Source organism: Uloborus diversus, chromosome 4 (genome assembly GCF_026930045.1).
Source record: "Uloborus diversus isolate 005 chromosome 4, Udiv.v.3.1, whole genome shotgun sequence".
NCBI lineage: Eukaryota > Metazoa > Arthropoda > Arachnida > Araneae > Uloboridae > Uloborus > Uloborus diversus.
In genome coordinates, this window is record NC_072734.1 from 194,608,042 (window position 1) to 194,630,210 (window position 22,169).

The 22,169-nt window shown below is 34.6% G+C and overlaps 1 protein-coding gene across 1 annotated transcript in view; it reads left to right on the forward strand.

The window, feature by feature from the left end:
- The first annotated feature begins 219 nt into the window (after nucleotides 1-219).
- LOC129221086 (uncharacterized) overlaps nucleotides 220-22,169 on the forward strand; it is a 31,534-nt gene continuing 9,584 nt past the window's right edge. Inside the window, exons 1-6 of the mRNA XM_054855526.1 lie at nucleotides 220-291; nucleotides 3,663-3,726; nucleotides 13,377-13,424; nucleotides 14,850-14,897; nucleotides 15,560-15,607; nucleotides 17,239-17,295. Coding sequence (XP_054711501.1) covers nucleotides 289-291; nucleotides 3,663-3,726; nucleotides 13,377-13,424; nucleotides 14,850-14,897; nucleotides 15,560-15,607; nucleotides 17,239-17,295 — 268 coding nt within the window. The 5' untranslated portion in view covers nucleotides 220-288. The remainder of the gene's footprint in view (nucleotides 292-3,662; nucleotides 3,727-13,376; nucleotides 13,425-14,849; nucleotides 14,898-15,559; nucleotides 15,608-17,238; nucleotides 17,296-22,169) is intronic.

A 22,169-nucleotide genomic window follows, 5' to 3' on the forward strand; every position in this document is an offset into this window, starting at 1 on the left:
TTACGCGAGCGAACATGAATTCAACATCAAAACAAATATTGCATCACGATTTTAACCATCTCAAACCCAGGGAGCTCAAACCTAATTCTCTCATTGGTTGACGTCAGTTAATCGCTCCGATTGCAAATCTCGTCGATGGCGATTGTCCCTCCCTTGGCGCGCGAATTTTGTTTTTTAATCTTCGTGTTTGGCAACCGCAGCATTTTTTATTGTTTTTGCCGATTGTGCGGATTCGCGTATCTTCAACTTGTGTGTCGTACTTTTTTAGTTGTTATTTATTAAATAGCTATGGTAAGTGCTTTAGCACTCTGGTTCAGGTGTAATATCTTACTGCTTAAATGTTTGCTTACTTAGTTTTTAATTTAATTTTTATAAAATTATTTCTTATTAAAACGACGCACAGTGGAGTATTTGACTGAAAATCCTGGCCAAAACTAGTTTGAAATTTTCACTCTTCTGAAGGCGACACCCTTGTGTGCGTTTGTGCGCTGTACGGCGAAGCTATCCCATTTATAGACATGAAACTTGGTATACAAGTTGTCTGAAATGTCTGATGTTACAATTTGAAACTCTATTTTTAAAATTTGAATTAGGAAATGAAATATTTAATATTTTATCCACGGTTTAGACTTTGCATGTTTACGACCGTAAAAACGATCCTAGTAAACGTAGAAAAAAACCCAATGCATCACTAGATAGGAAAAATAATTTTCTTCAAGCTTATGGTTTGTTTAAAATTCTAACGTAATTAACCGAATTTCTAAGAATTTACAAAGGGAGGTCACTTTTTCAACTTTTTTCAATTATTCAATCCATGTAAACTAAATTTCTTGCATCCAATATTCTAATAATGTTATGGCTCTGAAACTTTTTCAGGAATTAATATAAACATCTTACCTTCATTTACAGCGAAAATGGTGAAGCTATGTTCTTTCACTGATTTATAATGAATTTTTTTTCAATGAGTTGAAATAAAAATTTTCAATAATTTTCACTCGATACGAAATTGATTCCACGGTTGGCTCTTTGACCAATAATGCTTAGACAAGTGAAAAGTAAACATGTTCGATGCGAATGACTGTTTTCCTATGAAGATATGTAATTAAGTGCACTGTTCAAGGGAAAAAAAGCAAAGGCGGTTAAAAAATCCTAGTATTCTGTACAAAACAATAATTTAAAACCAAAAAAATAATCAATTTTATTCTTTTCGTTTGGTTTCAATTATTAAAACCCTAAATTAATCATGCACAAAAGAATTAAAGACAAGGGTTTCGGGGTTACAAAGAACCTTTTTTCTATTGAAAAAAAAATTAGTAAATGAACTAGGATATTATAACTGTAAAAACACTCGAAAATGGATATTCAAAAGCTCTTTGTTTTTGAATTGTATATATTGTACTCGTACCTTGGGTCGATCCTTAGTTTTACATCGTGTGATGTGTCCCGCTAAAAATTGTACGAACAAATTTGGAACTAAAATTTTATATAACTTGAATTTCACAATGAGTAGGTAAAATGTCTTAAATATGGATAGCTTCCTAGCGTAGGAACGTTAGGAGACAATTACAATTGTCTCCTAACGCTAGCAAATGGGGGGGGGGGGTTCCCCTTTTGCTACGTATAAGGGGGAAAGACCCCCTACCCCGGCACATTATTTGCAGCAATGATCTGATATAAATATTTATTTATTTTATCTAAAATCTATCTCAATTTTAAGGAAGTGCAAATTTTCTTAGCGAGATCACAAAATAAATTTAATTTATTAACTCATTAACGTACATGAGAAAATTAGCATAACTGAACGCAAACACATGTTTTACGGGTGCAGTGAATCTCTTTAGCGATGCATAAAGGTAAGCGTTTTCGAAATTAATTGGATGATTCTCATTCCATAACTTACATCTTTACACATTGATGAAGCGGTTTCTCGTAACCCTGAAACTCGTGTCTGAAATTTTATTGTTGTTTGTGCGCTCAAACATGTCGATCTTTTCATTCAGTAATACTTATGATAATTTTTTTACAAATTTATTAAATCTTTGTAGGTAAATTCAGTTTAAAATCATGACTTGTCACAAAAAGATCGGATTATGCACTTTAAAAAAAAATCATTTAAAAAAAGGGCAGTTGTAGGCGGAAGATTTTTTTGCTGAAATTAGCACTAGAGACTTTGCCAAATACGATGCAACTTTCAAAACAGCCCGACCAAGCCCGACACCCATTTAAAAAGCTTTCTCTAGTTATAAATTAAGGCGAAAAGCCTTTAAAAATCTCACGTACCAAGTTTTCTTTATTTTTTTTCACTAAAAGAAAATAAAAATATTTACTTTGATTTATAATTAGCACTAAGCCCTGACATTTCTTTATACCGTAAAATTGGTTTGGTTCAATTCCATTCATTTAGAAAGCCACAAAAAAATCTACACTGAAACGTAATAATTAAGCTGAAACGTAACAAAAAAGCGAAAATTCTTATAGAAATCTCATCTTTCACCGAGGCTATGAGCAATTGTATGTGACTCAAGTTTCCAAAACAGGTGCCGATCGATTCACCAGTTAGTCAACTATCATGGAATAAATTTTCATAAAAATCGAGTAAATTTTTAATTTTGGACTTTTGGCCAGGATTTTCAGTCAAATACTCCACTGTGCGACGTCAATATTTCTACAAAATTAACTGTTTAGTTATATTGGTAAGATTGTATAAAACTTATATTGATTTTTACGCTGAACATATATTTTTTATATCCATCAAAATATCATTTATAGTATATTTTTTTTCATCAACTCCCCAGTTGTGATGTTACTGCATTTGTTAGATTAAATATAGTTTAAAATATTAGGAATTTTTCACAAGTGAAGTATTTGTGCTCGTCCCGGATTTCAAGGGACAGCCCCATATTTTAAATTGTCCCAGGGAACATCCATACGGGACAGCTAAAGTCCCAAATTCTGGCGAATAACAGTGTTTTACAAAATGAGACATTATTTTAAGGGAGAAAAAATAACAAAAATGAGAAATAAAGAGCAAAAATAGTTATTGTTTTGATTTGGTTTGTATGTTTTTGTTTTGGCGGCTAGACCATGAGCCTTACTCATTCAGATTTCCCCATTGTCTGGTGTGGCATTAAAGCAAGTTTTGCTCCCACGATTCCTTACTCTACTATTTCAGATAAAGTAGTCGCATTTAACAAGAAAATTTATCGAGTGCACCTTTTCTCTTATAGCAAGCGCAAGTCTAAAACTAATCAGCACTTGTTCCTATCAAGGTCAACCTGCACACTGAACATTGTTCAATTGTTTGCTTTATTCTCTGAGATTCTTTCGTTCCTGCAAAATTGCGCTCGCCCATAGACAAACGGAGAGGAATCTTCCGAAAGCTATAAAAATGGGGTTGTTTTATCACCCCCCCCTTAAAAATACACCATAGCCAGTAACTGCATGTAATCTCGAGAACACCCCCGCCCCCCCCCTTTCACTCCTAGAAGCCTGTCCTGTATTGTTTTTAAATCTGGCAACCCCGATGCTATCCGAGGGACCCCCTCCCTCATCCCAGTGCCTTTGTTTGTTGAATAAAATGCTTTTTTTTTTGTGTCTTAGTGTGTGAAAGTGTCTGCTAGATATTTTGTGTTTCTTAAAAACAGCTGTTTTTCATTATCTAGTTTCTGGCCAACCCAGGTGATCCGAACCGTAAGGGGATTGACCTGCGGAATTTGGAAAACAGCGGTAAGAATATTTTCCTTTTTATTGCTTAGAATGCTTTATGTGTGTGTGCATATTTCTCATTTTTAGAAGTTCTTCCTTGTTTCATTTTTTTCTGAAAGTAGACTTGAGAGTCTTAGTAACACTTACACTCAAAAGATTAAGGCAGGGATAATTTGTTTCGGTTTAAAATGTTAGCGAAATTTTAACAACATTTAAAATTTTTTTATTTTTAAAGAAAATAATGACTATTGAAAGCTAATGAGTTTTGTGGATCCAAAATCCCTTGGATCCCCTGGAATGTCCAAGAAAAAATATATTTTCAGCTGCAAAATGTACCTACCCTTTCAATTGGATCGAGAAGCCCTATTGTCAGGTAGCAAGCAGCCTTGTTTTGGTTTGCGGGAGGGGAGGGGGACGACATTACAAAGTTTTTGACTAAACAAGATTTTCTCTGTGATGGGCTTCGCTAAAACAACATTTGACAATGACTGCATTTTGCATTTGAAAATAAAATTAATGTTTTCAAGTAGGGTAATGTCACCAGTTGGGCAGTAGTGAAGGGTTACGAACAAACAGTCACCACGAGGTCTGCCGACGTTTCACGTTCATTTGAATTAAATAAGTTCTTGAAATAAAGAACTTGTTGAAGAGAAACTCTTTCAAAGGGGAATTCAAGAATGTCTGTTACTGGTGTGGTTACCCTACGTGTTTTTATTTTATTAAAAGGAATTTTTTCAGGAGTTGGGGGCCCTTAACTCTAAGAGCCATAGTTGTTTAGCTTATAAGTAAATCCTACACTGGCTTGTCTTATAAGAAAATTCATTTTTTTTAAAAGTTCATTTTAAAATTACCTGATTGTTTGCTTTTTTTTTTGTGTACTACAATTCCTAAGAAGTTGGTTCATTTGTTTTGATCTGTCCTGTTGTCCCTTTCCCATGTTATTTTCTAGGAATACTTATGGTCCAAAAAACACTCTCCTTTGCACCATGAGCTTCAAAAAGAGAAGTTTTGATGCACATCCAAAACTATTGAGCATGTTGAAGGAGCATGATGAGCTGTGAAGCAACGAATTAACAACTTTTTTACAACTATACAACCTTGTTACAAACAAGTTCAACTATATTGTGAAATTGCTTTGCACCAACTTAGCTACAAAGTCTGACACTTCCCCCTTGTATTAACTATGTGTTCAATATTATAACGCATTCTCATAATGGATTAGAGCATTCTGATACTTTACCTCTCAATTATTACCCCCCCCCCTGCCCCCCAAGTAGTGTAATCCTAAAACGTTTTATTTTGCAGTTGATTTCTTAACTCTTGATCTCCTTGCTGCATCATTAGGAAACATATTTTTTTTCCACCATTAAAAACAAACAAAAATAGTAGTTTTCTTTTGTTATTTGTTACATTTAGTACGACATCGAATATTTCCTGCAGGTCAAATAAAAGCTTGTTTCATTAAAAAAGAAAAAAACTTTCATCATTGAGTTCATTTTTTTTTGTTACAAATTTAAAAACGCAAAAGGAAAATAGCAATTTAGCTAAGCAGGTTTTAGAAGTGTTCATAATGCGGAAACTGGGACAATGTGTACTTTATAGCTTAGAATAAAATTGTCCCCCCCCCCCCCAAAAAAAAAATCACCCAAATGGTAATTTTCTGCATTTATTTTTGAATCATTCCATGTCAAGTGACCTAGTGGTCCCTACCTCACCAACTCCAATTTGGATGAAATTTTACAGAGGTGAAGATAAGGGTGCCTATAGGGGGGGGAGGAGATTTTTAATTAACCAACAAGATATGATTCTCCCTAATTAGTACCCTCTTTGTCCGTTTATTTCTGTTGTTGTAGGCACGGTTGGCAAAAACCCGGGTTTTTAAAAAAAGAGCCCATGGACCCAGGGTTTTTTTTTGGGTTTTTAAAATAAAATCCAAAAAAAAAAAAAAAAACCCAACTGAAGCTGAGTTTTTTAAAAGAAATGTGGGTTTTTGTCTTTTTTTAGGGAAAATGTGGGGTGCTTGTAGCATACATATTGTGGTCTAAGTATATGGACAAAGCACAAAAATCGTCTTGGGGTAAAAAAAAGCTGGAAAATTCAGCGTTTTCTGAAGAAAAGTAAAAGAGATGACGAAACCCAAGAATAGTGAAGTTTCAGATTTTTTAGTTTCCATGATTACCAACAGTTAGGGCAAAGTTACTTCTCGAGTGATAAAATCTACTGTTCACTTGTTCCTTTTTAATTCCTACATTTCTTTTTTTTTTTTTTTTTGCATTTTACTTTATTGTATTTCATTTTATTATGCAATACTGTAGAATCTGAAGTAGTTTAAATCCCTTTTTACTGAATTCCAGCTGAATCAAGACATTTCTTTGAATTTTATGTTGCCTGTTTTTCTATGAGAAATATTAAATTTTTTCGTCGTAAGATAATGAAAATACTGTACATCCTATTCTGTTTTCTGTCCGACCATTTGTAAAACCTGTTAATTTCGAAAAAATATACCTTGTTTATTCGAGATTCGTGACGTGTTGGTTTGCAGAAGATAATTCACATGAAAGCCATTTAGCCAGAGTAGTTTCCTCTGTACAACCTACAAATAGTGAGAAAATCAGACCTGACAGGACTTAGTCAAGATAATTTGAGTTATTTATTGACCAGCTAAAGAAAATAGTTAAATATATTTATTTAAAATCTTTGAAGTATTTTTTTAATGTTGTTAAGCGTTAAGAAATACTATTAAAGTTCAAAATTCATTTTTTATGTCCATTGTCTGTGGTGGAGAACAAATAAAAAAGATGTTTAAATTGTGAAAGTATTTAAATTAATTAATTTTCTTAAAAACATCTCGGAAAATTTAAAAAAAACCAAAAGTGGGCTAAATAATGTTTTTTTTTTAAGAATGGGTTCTTTCAAAAAAACCCATTGGGTCCAATCCGGCCAACGCTGGTTGTAGGTAAGGTGGTTGGAACTATGTTATGCTTAATCTATCTAGTCGTTAACTCACTCAATACATTGGTGAGGTTCGTATCGGAACCTTAGGACATGTACTCTCTCACTCTGTGGGCACTCATGGAGTCATGGCGCATCTCGTTGGAAATTGCAAGTTTCCTGGATAAAGATCCAGGGCCCAATACAGGCTGGTTTTGCTACCGTTTTTCGGTACTTTCACAAAAATCTTGTTTTGAAATCGGTACTTTCACAAAAATCAAGTAATAAAATCAGTAGCTTCATAAAAACATCAAAAATTCAAAAAATCACATTTTAAAATATAAAATTTATTTCTCTGTTTAAAACACAAATTTACTCATAAAATTCTAAGCTGGTTTATATGAACAAGCACTTAAATAGAAACCTTTTTGTAGTATTTTAACTAATTTTTAGCTGTTTCTCGCCAAAGTGTATTTATGCAATATTATCGCAATCTTTCAACATCTGTTTTGGGAAACCGTTTTTTCTCATCATTTCCTATATTGTACACAGTACATAGCCCATTAAGCTGAAACTACGATGGTATTTTTTCTATTTCTTAGGTTTTTAGCTCCCCCTCCCCCCCTCCCCCAAAAAAAAAACGAAACCTGTTAAAGATAATACTAGATGACATTTACACTTTTGGAACTAAAATTTCACTTATTCTACTTACAAAAATGAGGATGCCTCTTTCTAAAATTTCACAAAAAAGAGTGCAAATGATAAAAAAAAACTTTCACAAAATAGAATGATGCAATACTTTCACAAAAATAGGTAGCGAGAAAAAAATCCTGGATTGACCCCCTGGGATCATTATATGGAGGTGAAGGGATATTGGGGCGGTGAGTGAGTCTTTGGCGGGACTGTAATGGAAATGCCTACGTTGGTTTCTCTTTTATGTGACAAATAACATGGTGTCATTAAGGTACTTCTTTTCTACGGAAATGTCTGCAAATTCAGTATATTTTGCTCCCCCCCCCCCCCCATATCATCCCACAGTTTTCAGGTCGACAAGACTTCGCTCGTTGGCTGCAATAGCGGCACAACTCAACAAATCTGGTTTTGGTAGTAGTGGGTTGAAAGCATAGGAAAATGCATTTTACTTCTGCCACATTACGGCGTCATATTGGATTATGCAGGTCTGTGTCCAGATTTTCATATAGGGAGGGGCTTTAGAACTCAGTAACTGGGGGGGCAGGGAGTTCAATCCCTTACAAACTTTAGTTTTAACGTTAAATTGCCGATTCCAGTATGACATTTACACACCTGTAAAGACTGCTCCCCCCCCCCCTTCCCGCACTTGAAGGATAATTCTGGCTCAGAAAGTGACAGCAGTACTTCATCATTTTACAGCTTTTTTTTATTCAAACTTAAAAAAAACCTTGCTTGTTTCTTTCTATTCAAATTTGTTTACTATGCAGTATATGCAATAAAAATGTTTAAAAAGCTTTTCACAAGTTCTCTTATAATGCAGCATGTATATCAGGCCTTATATTCTGAACATGGGTGCAAGACCTTCCGTCTCAGGACGGATTTCCGTCTTGACAAAATTTCCGAGACGGAGGTCGGGACGGATAAATTAGATGACGAAAAGAAATTCGATGACTTTCTTTTAGTTTTTAATGAAAAAAGAAAAATTGAGTGTTTGAAAAATATGTTTTAATATTACTGAACCGTTCCATAACCACGAATTTACATCGACATTCTCTCGGTTTTCTGCCATGGGCTCATTTTGTTTGCAACGTGCTTTTGGAGGAGTGGCTTTTCGACTCGCGCCGTTTCACTTTTTTTTAGGTGTAGCTCTGTTATTTCCAACTCACTGCATTGACCAAGGAGTTGCTGGTTGGAAACACCGATGGGTAACCGTTCCTGCATTTTTGACTAAGACTTGAGGAAACACTAAATTCTGTCATTGAATCTAACACTCGCTAAACTGGGAATATTGGAGAGGGGGGGAGAGAGAAAGGAAAGAAGAAAAATAACGGAGCACGAGTTTGCGAAAAAACGCTGCTCTTGCAAAGAGGGTAATCTGTTCGCAAATTAAAACGTAGGTTTTAAAACGTTGATATCTTGGATAATCTAAGGCGGGGTGGGGGGTTACTCACGGGTTACAGTATAAAATATCGAAAAACTGAATTGAAAATATTTTTGAAGCTAGGAGTGGTTCGATATTTCTCCTCTGCAAACCCTTAAAAATTTAAGGGTTAAATTTGGAGTCAAAAAGTTTTAGGCTGTCTTTAATGATGTAAAAGCGGGGAGGGGGAGGTTTTAAAAAAAAAAAAACGAAGACTGGAGACTTAAAAACACTAATTTAGGCAATCTTTGGTGAATTTATGAGAGATGGTTTTGGTGTTTTAGCATGAAAATGTTTTGTAGCTGATGTATTAAAAACTATTTGAGGCTATACGTAAATGACTTAAGTTAAAGGGCATTTGAGACCCTCTTCCGAAAAGTGTTTGTAATTGAAGTCTTAAAACTTTCATGCTGTCTTTGGCAATGTTAAGAGGGAGGGAGGGCGCTCTCTTTAGGCGAAATTCCGAAATTGGAGTCTTAAAAGCGCAACTTAAGACCATCTTGGGGTTTGGGGTTCTCCTTTCCCAAAAAATATTCAAAGCTGAAGTACTCAGCTTTAGGTAATCTTTGGAAGACTTAAGAAGAGGGAATTCGAAGGCTTTCTCTCAATACGTTTTAGAATTTAAATTCTTAAATCTTCGGTGATGAAAAGGGGAAACCGTAAATTTAAGTAAAATTTAGTGAACTTAGAGGAAAGAGTTCGGGGGGTGGGGGGGGGGGGGGTCTCTCTCCCCGAAGTATTGAAATGCTATTTTAGCTATTTTTGAGTGAGTTAAGAGTTAGGGAATTCAGGGGTCTTTCTCGAAACGTTTTCGAAATTGAAGTCTTAAAACTTTGGGTTGTCATTGGCGATATGTGGAAGGGAGTTGCTCTCTCAATAGAAAAATTAACCTTAAACAAAAACTTACACTGCATTTAGTAAACACAATGAGAGGAGGGGGTATTCCGCACCCTCAGCCCGAAATATTTTCGTTTCTGAAATTTTTAGAGCTTTGTTTTGGGCTATCTTTGACTGACTTAAGGGGGAAGGATTTAGGAAGATTCTTTAAAAAAGTTTCCAAAATTAAAGTATTAAAATTTTTAGGCGGTCATAAGTCATGTTTATAGGTAAGAGGGGTACTATTCCTACAAAACAATTTAGAAACTGAAGCCTTAAAAATTGAAATTTAGGACATTTGTGGTGAATTCAGAGGAAGGGTTTCGGGAGTTCTCTTCCGAAAATTCTCTGATGCTGAAATATTTAAAGCTCCACTTTAGACTATATTTGAGTGCCTTAAGAGGGATGTGATTCGGGAACCCTGCCTGGGGTTAGGATTCGGTTCCCCTATTTCTTTTTTTAATTAATGAATGTTGGAAAGGGTACCTTGTTTAAAAAATATATCTACTTCACTGAAGCGATTTTTTATTGCTAATTCTATCTTATAAAAGAATTATTTTTCAAATGAAGACTGTGTGGGGGAATGGTGACAGTTCATTATCATTAGTCGGCTTTACCCTTCCCCCACCTTTCCTTCTTTTCTAGTTTGTTAGCGCTACCTTGGGTAGACTTTCCGATCAGAACTGATTTATGTTGCAAAAGTGAAAATCTTATGTCCTATGCAATTTTATTGCTACAATAAAAATGTTTACGATCGGCAAAAAACTAATGGTGGGGTGCTGCAAACGCTTTTACCCCTTACATTATCCAACATCGTCTAAAATTGCGTTTTTGAAACTTCAATTTCGAAATGTTACCGAAGGCGGGTTCCTGAACTTCATCCCTTCAATGGTGCATTCAAAAAGCGTACAAACGTTATGAAATTTAAATTACAATTTGTTTTTAAATCTTCAATTTCAGGAAAAGCCCATAGCCTCCCTCCCTTCTTCTCTAATATTTTTTGAAGTTTGCCCAATATTGTGATTTTGGGACTATCAGTTTCAAATAATTGATGTAAGAGTCCCTGAACTTCTCCTTTCCCTGAACTTTACCAAAATGGCCTACCATAGCGTTTTTTGGACTTCAGTTTGAAAAAATTTATGGGGGAGACCCCCAGAACCCCCTCCCCCAATTTTAGCGCCGGATTTTAGACTTTTTGGAATTGTGATGTCAAATCACTTAAATATTACAATTTTAAGGCTTAAAATTTAAATCAAACAGATTCCAAAACTGGCATTGTTAAAATCTACAACATTTATACATACAAATTTTTCCTTAAGCCCGCATGTGGGTGGGGGGGGGGGGGCTGAAAATATTTTCCGTCTTGAACACATCACCAAACTTGCACCCATGATTCTGAAGTAATGCTTATTATACTAGACAAGAAAAAGCTTATTGCAGATGCAAATTAAATTACCAAACACAATGAACGCATCTTCATTGCTGCAACATGTACCAAGTTCATAATGCTTGGTATTGACAAATCATTCAGTGGTTCATCCTCCATAGTTTTTCAAAAGTATAATTTTAGTTGATAAAGCTCTCACAGTTGTAAATTGCATATAACTTCAAATTAAAAGTTTTATTTCTTTTGGTTTTTTTTTTCCGATATCGCTGCACACTAACTTTTACATTTGTGTTAATAAAAACCAAATACACATTTTCTTAATTTGGCTTATTAATTTTTTCCCCAATGGGTTGGGTTTAACTCTTAAAACCCTCCCCTTGGACACAGCCCTGGAATTATGAGTTGCGCTAGTATTGCTGCTAGAAAGAATGTGTATTTTCTTATTTACATCCGCCCTTAGTCCGTGACTCATGTTTTTTGAGTTGTGCTGCAGCGCATAAGCGACAATCAGAAAAACTATCCTGCGCATACTTTTTCTGAAGAACAAATTTATTTCGTAATCATTCTAGAACTTGAAGCCCTCTAACGAGTGAACTTGTCTCCCTACAGCAGCGGCGTACGCAGACAAATCAGTTCGGGGGGGGGGGGGGGCTGAGCTCGAAAGTCTTTGAGCTGGGGGGGGGGATACTTATGAACTGTAGCTAAGAAAAGTTCATGTATCGCTTTTCTGATATCAATACGAATGTAAGATTTCAAAAATACATCGTAAAAAAAAACTTGTTCTTTATTATAATTTTAATAATTTTGAAAATTTTGGGGGGGGGGGCTGTAGCCCTATCAGCCCACCCCCTGGGTACGCCACTGCGCCTACAGAAGTTTTTACTGTCTTTAGCAATCATGTTTGCAGTCAGAGTCGAAAACGAAATATTTTAATGGAAACTTTTGTTTTTTGATTTTTTTTTTCTTTAGTTCAAAATTTATTTACAATAATCACCTTGACAGCTTTATCAAAACTCTTTTTAATGAAGTTGTTTAAAAAAAATAATAAACTTCCATACATGATTTTAGTGAATATTTGAGGTATTTTTAGTGCCCATAATCCGGGCCCCAATCACTTTCTTTTGAAACTTGGTGAGAGTTATTTTTCTTCACTATGTGCAATTTTTATTTTATTACGCATGTTATTGTCAGTTTCGGGAATTGTAAAACAATTTAATGAAACAAATTTCGACTTCAGAAGGAGCAATTCAACGAATATTTGTTTCTGTGAATGTGAATGCAGTTGTACCGAATGTGTGTGGACCGTCAATATGAATCTTAATAGTATTTTTCTTGCCTAGTGATTTTGTATACATTTTAATGATTAAGAAATGTTTTACATTTTTTTTTTGTATTTTCTAATTTTTTTTTCATAATATTGCAGTGCTGTCAGCCTTTTGATCCAATACATTTTTATAGGAGCGATATAATGAACAAAGAGTGTTTTTTAAAACTCATACTGTCCCGTCTGTGAACATGTGCAATTCGCAAATTGAAGTTATAAAAAATTGTTCAGAGTTGGTAACTTTGAATTTGCCTAGGAGGGGGGTCACGTCCCACTCCTTAAGTACACCCTTGCCCCCCCCCCCAACTTTCAAAGTGCCCCTCCCCCGGAGCAAAAAGAAACACTGTCCTGGGCTCAGGGAGCAAAATAGTACAGGTGAATATTTTTTAATTCATATTTTATACAAAAGAATTTTAACCTTGTACTCTTTCTAGTTGGGCTATTTTTGTTTGGACTTGCAAAAGTCAGGTATTAATAATTCGTGCCATTTTAAAATTGGGGTAGTTTTAAAAATAGCACAAAGCCAGAAGAGATACTTTACGAGTCAAAGAAAAGTCGAATTTTCCAAATTATGTTTGCAAATGAGCAATTTTCATGATCATGTAAAAGAATGGTTTTAATTTTTGTGTTGAGTTCATTCGCTTGCGATTTTTCCCTTCTATTTACGTTATTGCCAATGGTAACATAATTCATGGGGGGGGGGGGGTATTTTTACATAGAAAAATTTCCAGGTAAATAGGAGTGCTTTCTGCTTGATCAATGGGGGCACTTTTTATGGTAAAAATGTTTATGATATTGTTTGAAAATAATTTTACAATGACAATCACGAAAAGTAAGGGCAAATTTAACCAATTTATTTTAATTCATAACTTTCACTATGTGGACAGCTTTTTCTCCTAGTATAAATTAGGTTCAGTTGAAATTGAAATTTTATTTTAACATTGCAAAGCTTTAAATTCTAATTTACCAATATACATTGCATAATTTTTGAGCAGCTCTGTGGGTTGTAAATAATTCTTATTTTATTTTTCTGCTTTTAGTTCCTGCTGGAAAGAGGAGGAGGAAGCAGAGCCCTGAGGCTACTGCAGGTATGTAAACAGGCCAAACACCTCTTTCTTTTTGTTAGGCTCAATGGTTCTCTTCACTTTTCCAATTGGTACCCATGTGACTAATGTAACTGCACCAGCAACAGACGTGCTTAAGACATCGCTCTCAGTTTAACTCGGTTCTCTGAGCCTTTTAATGTATTTAGACTTTTTTCTCTCGTGCAACTACATCCGTCTGACGTTCGGCTGCTTCTGGATCCTCTGAGTTGCTCAATTCTATTTTCATTTGCTCCATTTTGAGAAAAGGTGACCAGAAACCAGGTAAGATGAGGAAAGGATAAGTAATGAACCCCTTTTCTCTTCAAAATGTGCAGAAGTACTTTATTTTTAGAACTAAAGCCCTACTAAATTCAAGTGAAGATGAATCTCTGGGTAGTTGTTCAAAACCCTCCACCAGAGCCTTGTAAGTACCAACTGGCTCACAAAATGCACTCTGAATAGCACTAGATGGTTGCACTGTGTTCATGGGTCGCAGCAACCTCATTTTTTCATGCCAAAATTTCTTATTATTTACAGGGTTCGTATTTCCTTAAGAAACCCTTAATTTCATCAATCAAAATTAAGGTCCCTAAAAAACCCTTAAAAAGTCCTTAATTTTCTGAAAATTTCCTTAATTCTTTCAAACCTATATTAAGTTTGGTCCCCTTTTCTTAGTTTTTCTATTTTCTCCCTTCAAATTTTCATCCTCCGCGTTTTCTGCCGAAAACGTATGTTTGGGAAACATGCCAACGATGCCAAACACGTGTTTCGCCGAAAATTGCATGCGTTGTTTAAGATTTTAATCTTTTTGCATCCTGATTATATTTCAATCATTTTTAATGTTGGAAGGTTTTTTCACCATAGGCTACTTTATATCTAAGTATTTATTCATTATTTCAATTATAATTTTTTCTTAAATTTATTTTAGAAAAAATGCAAAACTCAGTCAAAAAAATGTGGGCTAACTCCCACAAGCTCAGATTGTATTGAAACTTGGCATGGTTATTTAGTGATACAGCCAAGATTGAACTCTAGCCCCCTCAACCCTTTATTTCATTACTTGGGGGGCTAGAAATTGCTGCCTCTCTTTCAAAATTTAAATTTATATTGAAATGTAATCCACTGATAATGGGGCGTCACAGTCAATTGCTCCTTTTCCTGCAGTTTGGGAGCAGTGTTATGCATTTGTGTATGTATCAAGTACTTTCACCCCCACCCCGGGAAACTTGGAAATGGTGTGCCTAAAATTATCTTATTATTTCCAATGAGTCCTTAAAAAGTCCTTAATTTTCACTTTTAAAAATAAGTATGAACCCTGATTTAAATCCAAACTTACTACTGTCTGTTACTGGTGCTGTTGCCCTACATTGCGTAATTTCTGAACAACTCTATGGGTTATAACTTATAATTCTTTTTTTCGTTTTTCAGTTCCTTCTGGCGAGAAGAAAAGGAAGCAGATCCTGAACGCTTCTGCAGGTATGTAAATTAGCTAAGTTTGTAAGATAAAACACCTCTTCCTTTTTGTTAGGCTTAATAGTTAGTTCTCTTCTGTTTTTGGACGGTTCTAATTAGTAGCCACTTAACTAATTGTGTAAACTTTATCAGGGTGGTAATACAACCTGGAAATCAGGGAACTTCTCAGGGATATTTTAATTTCTGGAAAGAATCTGAATTAATTATCAGGGTATTCAAAAAATTTCTCCATATAATTTTCAATCACCAAGCTGCAAACTTATGCTCCCTAAAATTTCTTTTTGTTTGGACATAAAAGATTTTTTTTTTTGCAAAATGAAACTGGTTGAACATTCTAAAACTATTTTAAAGCACTGCTACAAACCAACAAAACCTTCGTTGTCTGCTAAAGCAGAATAATCAGAGGTTGAGGTCTGAGAATATTTTAATGCTTTAAATTTTAATGGTTTGTTGTGTTTTAGTTGAAAAATTGCAGCCAGGGCATGTATTGTGAGATTTTCAATGTCGGCAGGTTTGGTTATGTGATTACCCATAACGGACAGCGGCTTGGTATTTTAACATCGCAAAAGCTTTAAACTTTAATCTGCTTTATATAAGTTGCTTCATTTCTGAACAACTCTGCCTGTTATGCCTTTCAATTCTTATTTTCTTGTATCTGCTTTCAGCTGCTTCTCAAAAAAGGAGGCGTGCTGAAAAGGATGAGGCCGTTGCAGGTATGTAAATATAGCTTTTTTATTTTTTAATGTGCAGCCAGGGGGGGGGGGAGCAAGCCCAGATTTATAAATTTTGGGTCCCCATGGAGCAAAATCTGGCCACTCCACAGAGTCCAGCAGTCATATTTGCAACGTTATATAAATCTTTGTGCTGGCTTTTTTAATCCATTTCTTGGGCCGTTGGGCCCCCTAATTGGGAGGTCCCCCCTGCACTTGTATCACCGGATTTAGTCATGATGTAATTAAATCAATTGTATTTTAGTGAAATGGAAAGGATGAATATTTATTGGTTAAGGGTGGGAGTAAAAATTTCAATTTTGAGTTAGCTGGATCGTATTCCAAATGATCAGGATCATTTTAATCACGATGGATAAATAAACGGGGGATGTCAAACATGATGGACAAATTGTATATGAAAATGAAAGCATTAATTTAGAATGTTGGAAACTGATTCTGAGGATGTGGGTTGTAGTGCAAGTTAATGGCAAGCAGACTTCAAAGCTTCGTAAGGAGTTCAGCAATAGTTTGATATAACTATTTCTCACTTCTATCTTTTTTTTTTATTTTCTAATGTTTGGTCTGTATTTTGAATGGTTGTATGCGAACTAAAACCCACGTACATAGTCTTTTGCTTTATTGGAAAACAACCATTTTTCCAGAAAATTCGCTGTTTTTTTAAAAATATGATGAAAATTTTACTGGAATGTTTTCAGAGAAAATGAATGGAAAGTGAATCAAAAATGTTAGCACATTGAATTGCAGTAAGGTTTTTATATGAATTTTTAGGTAAAATTAGGCTCAACTGAAAATCTACTTAGGGTTTTTTTTTTACACACATATGCAGCCTTATGCGCTGTTCATTCAATATCAAACTGCTGCATTTTCCTGTATATTATCCGCAGTGGCTTATAATCCGCATGTCCTAAAATCGGCCAGAAGAAAAAAAACCTTCGTATATAAATGATTTTTTAAAAAATAAAGATTTCTTGAAATTGTCAAGAGTCAAGAAAGGAGCAAACTGCCTAATTTTGTGCATATGAATGCCTTTACTGTATGTTGTTTATTTTATAGCCTGAATCAAGGGGGCCCATACTCAAAATTTTAAGGGGGGGGGGGGCTCAAAAATTTTCCCCATGGTTTAGCAGAATATTTTCCCCATGGAAAATGATTTCAGTAAAGATTAGAGATATTAAAATGACATTTTTAATAACTTATTCATTAATGGCTGGAAAAGAAATTTTTATACATTCTTGCACTGAAAATAGCACTAACAGCAAGGAAGTTCTCATTTCAGGGGGGGCTTGAGCCCCCCTTGCCCCCCCATATGGGCGCCCTTGACCTGAATCGCATAAGAACATTAAGCAAGTAAAATAACCAGCATACAGGCAAGGGTTTACGATCTCTTAGAACATTTAAACTGTGTAAAATAAACAACTTACAGGCAGGGTTTATGATCGCTAATGGCTAACCCTGCTGGAAATGTTGAGGTTAAATATGTTGATGGTGAGAAAAAAAAAGATGTACAGATAATCCACACCTCATTAATTTTACATCGTTTTAACGTGCGTATTATATACAGGAAAATATGGTATCTGTTCTGACAGTTACTCAACCGTATATTCTTCTTTTAGGTCCTATCCAAAGCGTGAAACCCATCGGATCAAACCAGGCTTCAACTTCAGCGCCCGGTAAGATTTTTAATGATTTATTTAGTTTCTTTTGGAGAAAATAATTTCACCTAATGAAATGATGAAAATGGCAACGATCGCATGAACTTTTCAAGCGAAACTGGGCAAATTATAGGGTTGTCACCATTGTTTAAGTTTCTATAAGCGCGTGTTGTTACGGAGAAACTATTAGTTACTAATAGTTTCTCCGTAACAGGGAACTACTAAGTAGTTCACTGTGAAATTTTCTGTAGCAATGCATTTTGCATTGACTAGCTTGTTTGCATCAGAAAAGATGACATTATCCCACTTTGTATCCATAACATAGCATTTTTGGCAAGCCCAACCCTTGGTTTCTTTTGAAGTTTTAAGAGGCGGTCATGACATAAGTTTCACATAATGAAACTTTCTCTTCCTGTAAGACTGGTTGAGCAGTTCGAGAACTGAATCGAAACTCGAATTCCCATTTAATATATCATTGTTTGTTTTTTGGAGTAAGATTGTCTTGTATGCAGAATAAAAAACAGGATAATTTTGTTTTTTGAACACGCTAATCTCTAATTTCCTTTGTAATTTTGTCTATATTACAGGAGTGTTGAATTCCAACTCCATTCTATGAATACAAAATTCCTACATAATTCCAATTAATTAAAAATATTTCTTTTATACCCCTGATAATCTGTTCCCAGAAATCTATAGCGGAATGCAGTGGTTAATTTACAGGTTTGGGGGGCCTGTCGAAATGCGTTACGGTGGTTACTGTGTGATCTGAGCTGTTTCAAAATGCGTCCATATCGGATTAGGATTTTTTTTTCTGGCATTGTCGAATTACATTATAAATAAAAAAGGGAAATATAAAAGAAAAGTACAATGATATTTTAAACAAGCCCAGATGGCAGGTCAGTGGACCTTTCATAAATGTTCCTCATTCTGCAAATTTTGCAGACGATTTGTCAAACTTAAAGACATAACTGTGGTACAGCGACAAGCTTTTTACGTTTCTCAGTATAAAAATTTTCTTTTAAATGATTCCTTATGACTTTTTTCAGAAAAAAATAGTAATGTAGGTATATTATATTTCATTATGAGGTAAAATTCGAAATTTATTTTGGAGAATTTTTTTCTTCTCCCCCCAAAATACTTATTATGAGACTCCTCTGTAAACAAGCTAAATGAGCAATTTTTTTTATAGCATTTACCTCATGAAATTGAAATGTTTTACCTGTTTCAGTAATTTCTTAAATCACTGCAAGTAGGCACATCCAAACAGCATTAAATTTCCATATTATTTTTATCCTCTCTTTTTCTGAACGTATGAAAAAAATTAAGATAGTAAATTTTCTAGAGACTAATAATCTATAGACTAGTTTTCAGTATGGTTTCAGGAAAGGTAAATCTTGTGCAACTAATTTATTACATTTCTATGACAAAGTTACCATGGCTTTGGACAATAAGAAGCCTGTAGTTGTTGTTTACATTGATTTTCAAAAAGCTTTCGATAAGGTACCGCATGTTGCTCTACTTAGCAAATTAGCTGATATAGGAATAGGAGGGAAAACTTTCATTTGGGTAAAAAACTGGCTGACCGGAAGGAAACAAAGAGTAGTTGTAAGGGGAAATTATTCTAATTGGAGTGAGGTTTTAAGCGGGGTTCCTCAAGGATCAGTGTTAGGGAATGTTTTGTTCATTGTTTTTATGAACGATATTCACAAAAATATTTCTGGGAATATGAATTGTTTTGCTGATGATGTCAAAGTTATGGGGACTGTAGAAAATGAAGAACAAGCAAAACAGCTGCAAGAGGATCTAGATCATATTAGGGAGTGGGCTGATAAGTGGCGTATGGCTGTTAATGTTGGGAAATGTCAAGTGCTACATTTAGGACATGGAAATAAGTTTCAGTCATTAGTCAGGCAGACAAAGTTAATGATCTGGGGGTCTTAATAAGTCAGGATTTAAAGTTTAGCCAACAGTGCAGCATCGCTAGTAACAAGGCCAATAAGATGCTTGGGTTTATCAATAGATCTATTTCAAACAAATCTAAAGAAGTTCTTCTGCCCTTATATAGAAGTTTGGTAAGACCTCATTTGGAGTATGCTGTTCAGTTTTGGTCTCCTTATCTTAAGAAAGACATTAACGTATTAGAAAGGGTTCAAAGGCGAGCTACAAGGCTAATAAATGGACTTTTGGATGAGCAAAGAAGAGACCGAGGGGACATGATTCAGTTGTTTAAATTTATTAAAATGAAAGATGTTACGGGGCTGAAGTTTAGCACTGAAAACAGGACGAGGGGTCATTGTTTTAAGCTATTTAAATCTCAGGCTAACATGGATGTTATTATAAATTATTATTATAGCAGGGTAGTGGAACCTCGGAACAGTTTACCGGAAGAGGTGGTAATGAGCAAGGGAGTAGATAGTTTTAAGAGGGCCATTGATCTTCGCTGGGGACTCCTAAATTGACTAGGACCAGTCTAGCTGGGCCCAGAGCCTGTTCTGGTGGTCACATTTGTATTTGTAAGCTATGGGGCCGCAACATCCCTTAATGCCAATGCCGATTTCTTGAACCAATCCACCACTGAGTCTGAGCAGCTCGAAGTATCGCCGAAACAAAAAAACTCGTAAAATCCGGAGCCCCTTAACATTCAAATTATATGGCACGAGCTCGCAACTTTGAAAAAGTGTGTCGCGATAACGAGGTTTGACTGCATATTTAAATCTAAACTTTATGAAATATTTCAATGACGGAAGAAGAAAACAATCTTAGATCACTTTTTGGTATACGCGCTAGACAATGCAGTCAGCAAGGAAAAAAAAAAGATGTTTAAAACTTTGTAAACAGAAAATATCTGTAATTGTATGCTCTTAAAAATTTAATGTCAAATTTTCACCTTTTAAAGAACCTTTTATATCCAATGTAATAAAGGAATGATGTATGAATGGTAGAAGAATAAATACATTAATTTTTAATAGTACAATGTCTTTTTTATTGAGATGCGTTAAAAGAATATTGTCGTTATTTGGATTTGTATTGGAAAAAATAAGGAATAAATCAGGATTGGATTTTAATTAAAATAATATTTTTGAAAAGAAAATGTATTTTCCTAAAGCCAATTTGTCCCATTTGTATATGTCTTCGCAATGATACATTACTTATAAAGAAAGATGTCTGTAACTTCTTCTTTTTCTTATTTTTAAACAAAATGCGTGTTGGCCTTTTTTTTAAAATTGTGCGTCAGACTTGTGATTCATTTGCGGACACTTTCTATGTTCAGAATACTTGATTTTCACTTTTATTTATATTCATTTGTGCCAAGGTCTATTTATTAGATGTATGGTACCTTTTTTAGTACTTAAAGATTTTCAAGCAATATTTTGCCTATAGAAAGCTCTACGCGTGAGGAAAGGAAGTCATGAGATTTTACTTTTAATTATTTAATTAATCATCAAGTAATTAAGTTCGACTGTGACACCAAATGTGGCCGTGGCCAATTGTTAGTGAATCAAGCACTCACTAATAACTAATTCAATAAATATTCATGACTTTCCAAAAATAAAATTCATTTTCTTACGTATATTGTCGAACCTGAATAAACCCAATTTAAACTGAAAAACCTGGCTTAAAAAAAAACTTTTTTTTTTCCGAACCCCACCAAAAACAAACAGAGGAGTTCTCTTGAAAGTTGGACTAGTTATCTCCCAATTTTTAATTTTTGGCACATTCAAAAAAAAAAAAAAAAAAAATCCCTTTGCCACTGTCAATCACCAAAGTTGATTGAACCGTTTTGAGCGTTTACTAGTACAGTAGAACGTTAAAAAAAAAAAAACTATTGTTTTGAACAGATTTTTGAAAACCATTAAGACAAGACAGCCACTCAGGAGAGCAGCAAAACTCAGGACTTCAGCAAAAGCATATAGCCATATTAATTGGCAAAATAAAGAGTGGGATTAAAACGAGCTCTGGATTCTTCCAATAGAATAATATTCTTCATGATTTATATCAATAGTGCAGATTAGAGAAAAACATCAAGTTATGATTTAATAATGTCAACCTCATATTGTTCAAAGATAAGTCTGTCTTTTTAAAACTAATTGCTTATTGTAATCCTATGTTTTTCTTTTTTTTTTAAATCAACACTGTTGTTGTGTTTTTTTCTTTACTTTTGTCAGCAAAAAAAAAAAAAAAAAGATTCATCACAGGTTAAGGTCTGAGAATATTGTAATGTTTTAAATTTTAATGGTTTGATGTTTTTCAAACCTTGCCAACACAAGATTGTTGAAGTTTAAAATTAAGTGTTTAACTTTTATATGGCATTGGGCTTCAAACAATACTAAAAGTTTCACTAAAATGAAAATTGATCCATTAGTTAATAAAATTTGCAAATCTAAAACTTGAATTCGCCATCTAGCTGTCATTTAAAAATTTAGCCAAAGAGTTAAAGCATTCGATACCTTCTTTGAGGTAAGACATTGGTTTTTTTTCTTTACTTTTGTCAGCAAAAAAAAAAAAAAAAAAGATTGATCACAGGTTAAGGTCTGAGAATATTGTAATGCTTTAAATTTTAATGATTTGATGTGTGTTGGTTTAAGAAGTATAGCCACAGCATGCATTGTGAGATTTTCAATGTCGACATGTCGGCAGGTTTGGTTTTGCGATTACACATAGTGGACAGGATTTTGACATTGCAAAGCTTTAAATTCTAATTTGCCCAACACATGTTGCAGAATTTCTGAACAACTCTGCCTGTTATGATGCCTCATAATTCTTATTTTCTTGTATCTGCTTTCAGCTCCTGTCTTGAAGCAGCAAAAGCCTGCATTGAAAAGGAAGCCATTGGGGAGCAATGCCGATGTTCCAAGTATGTAAATAGCTTTTTTTTTCTTAAATGTGCAGTA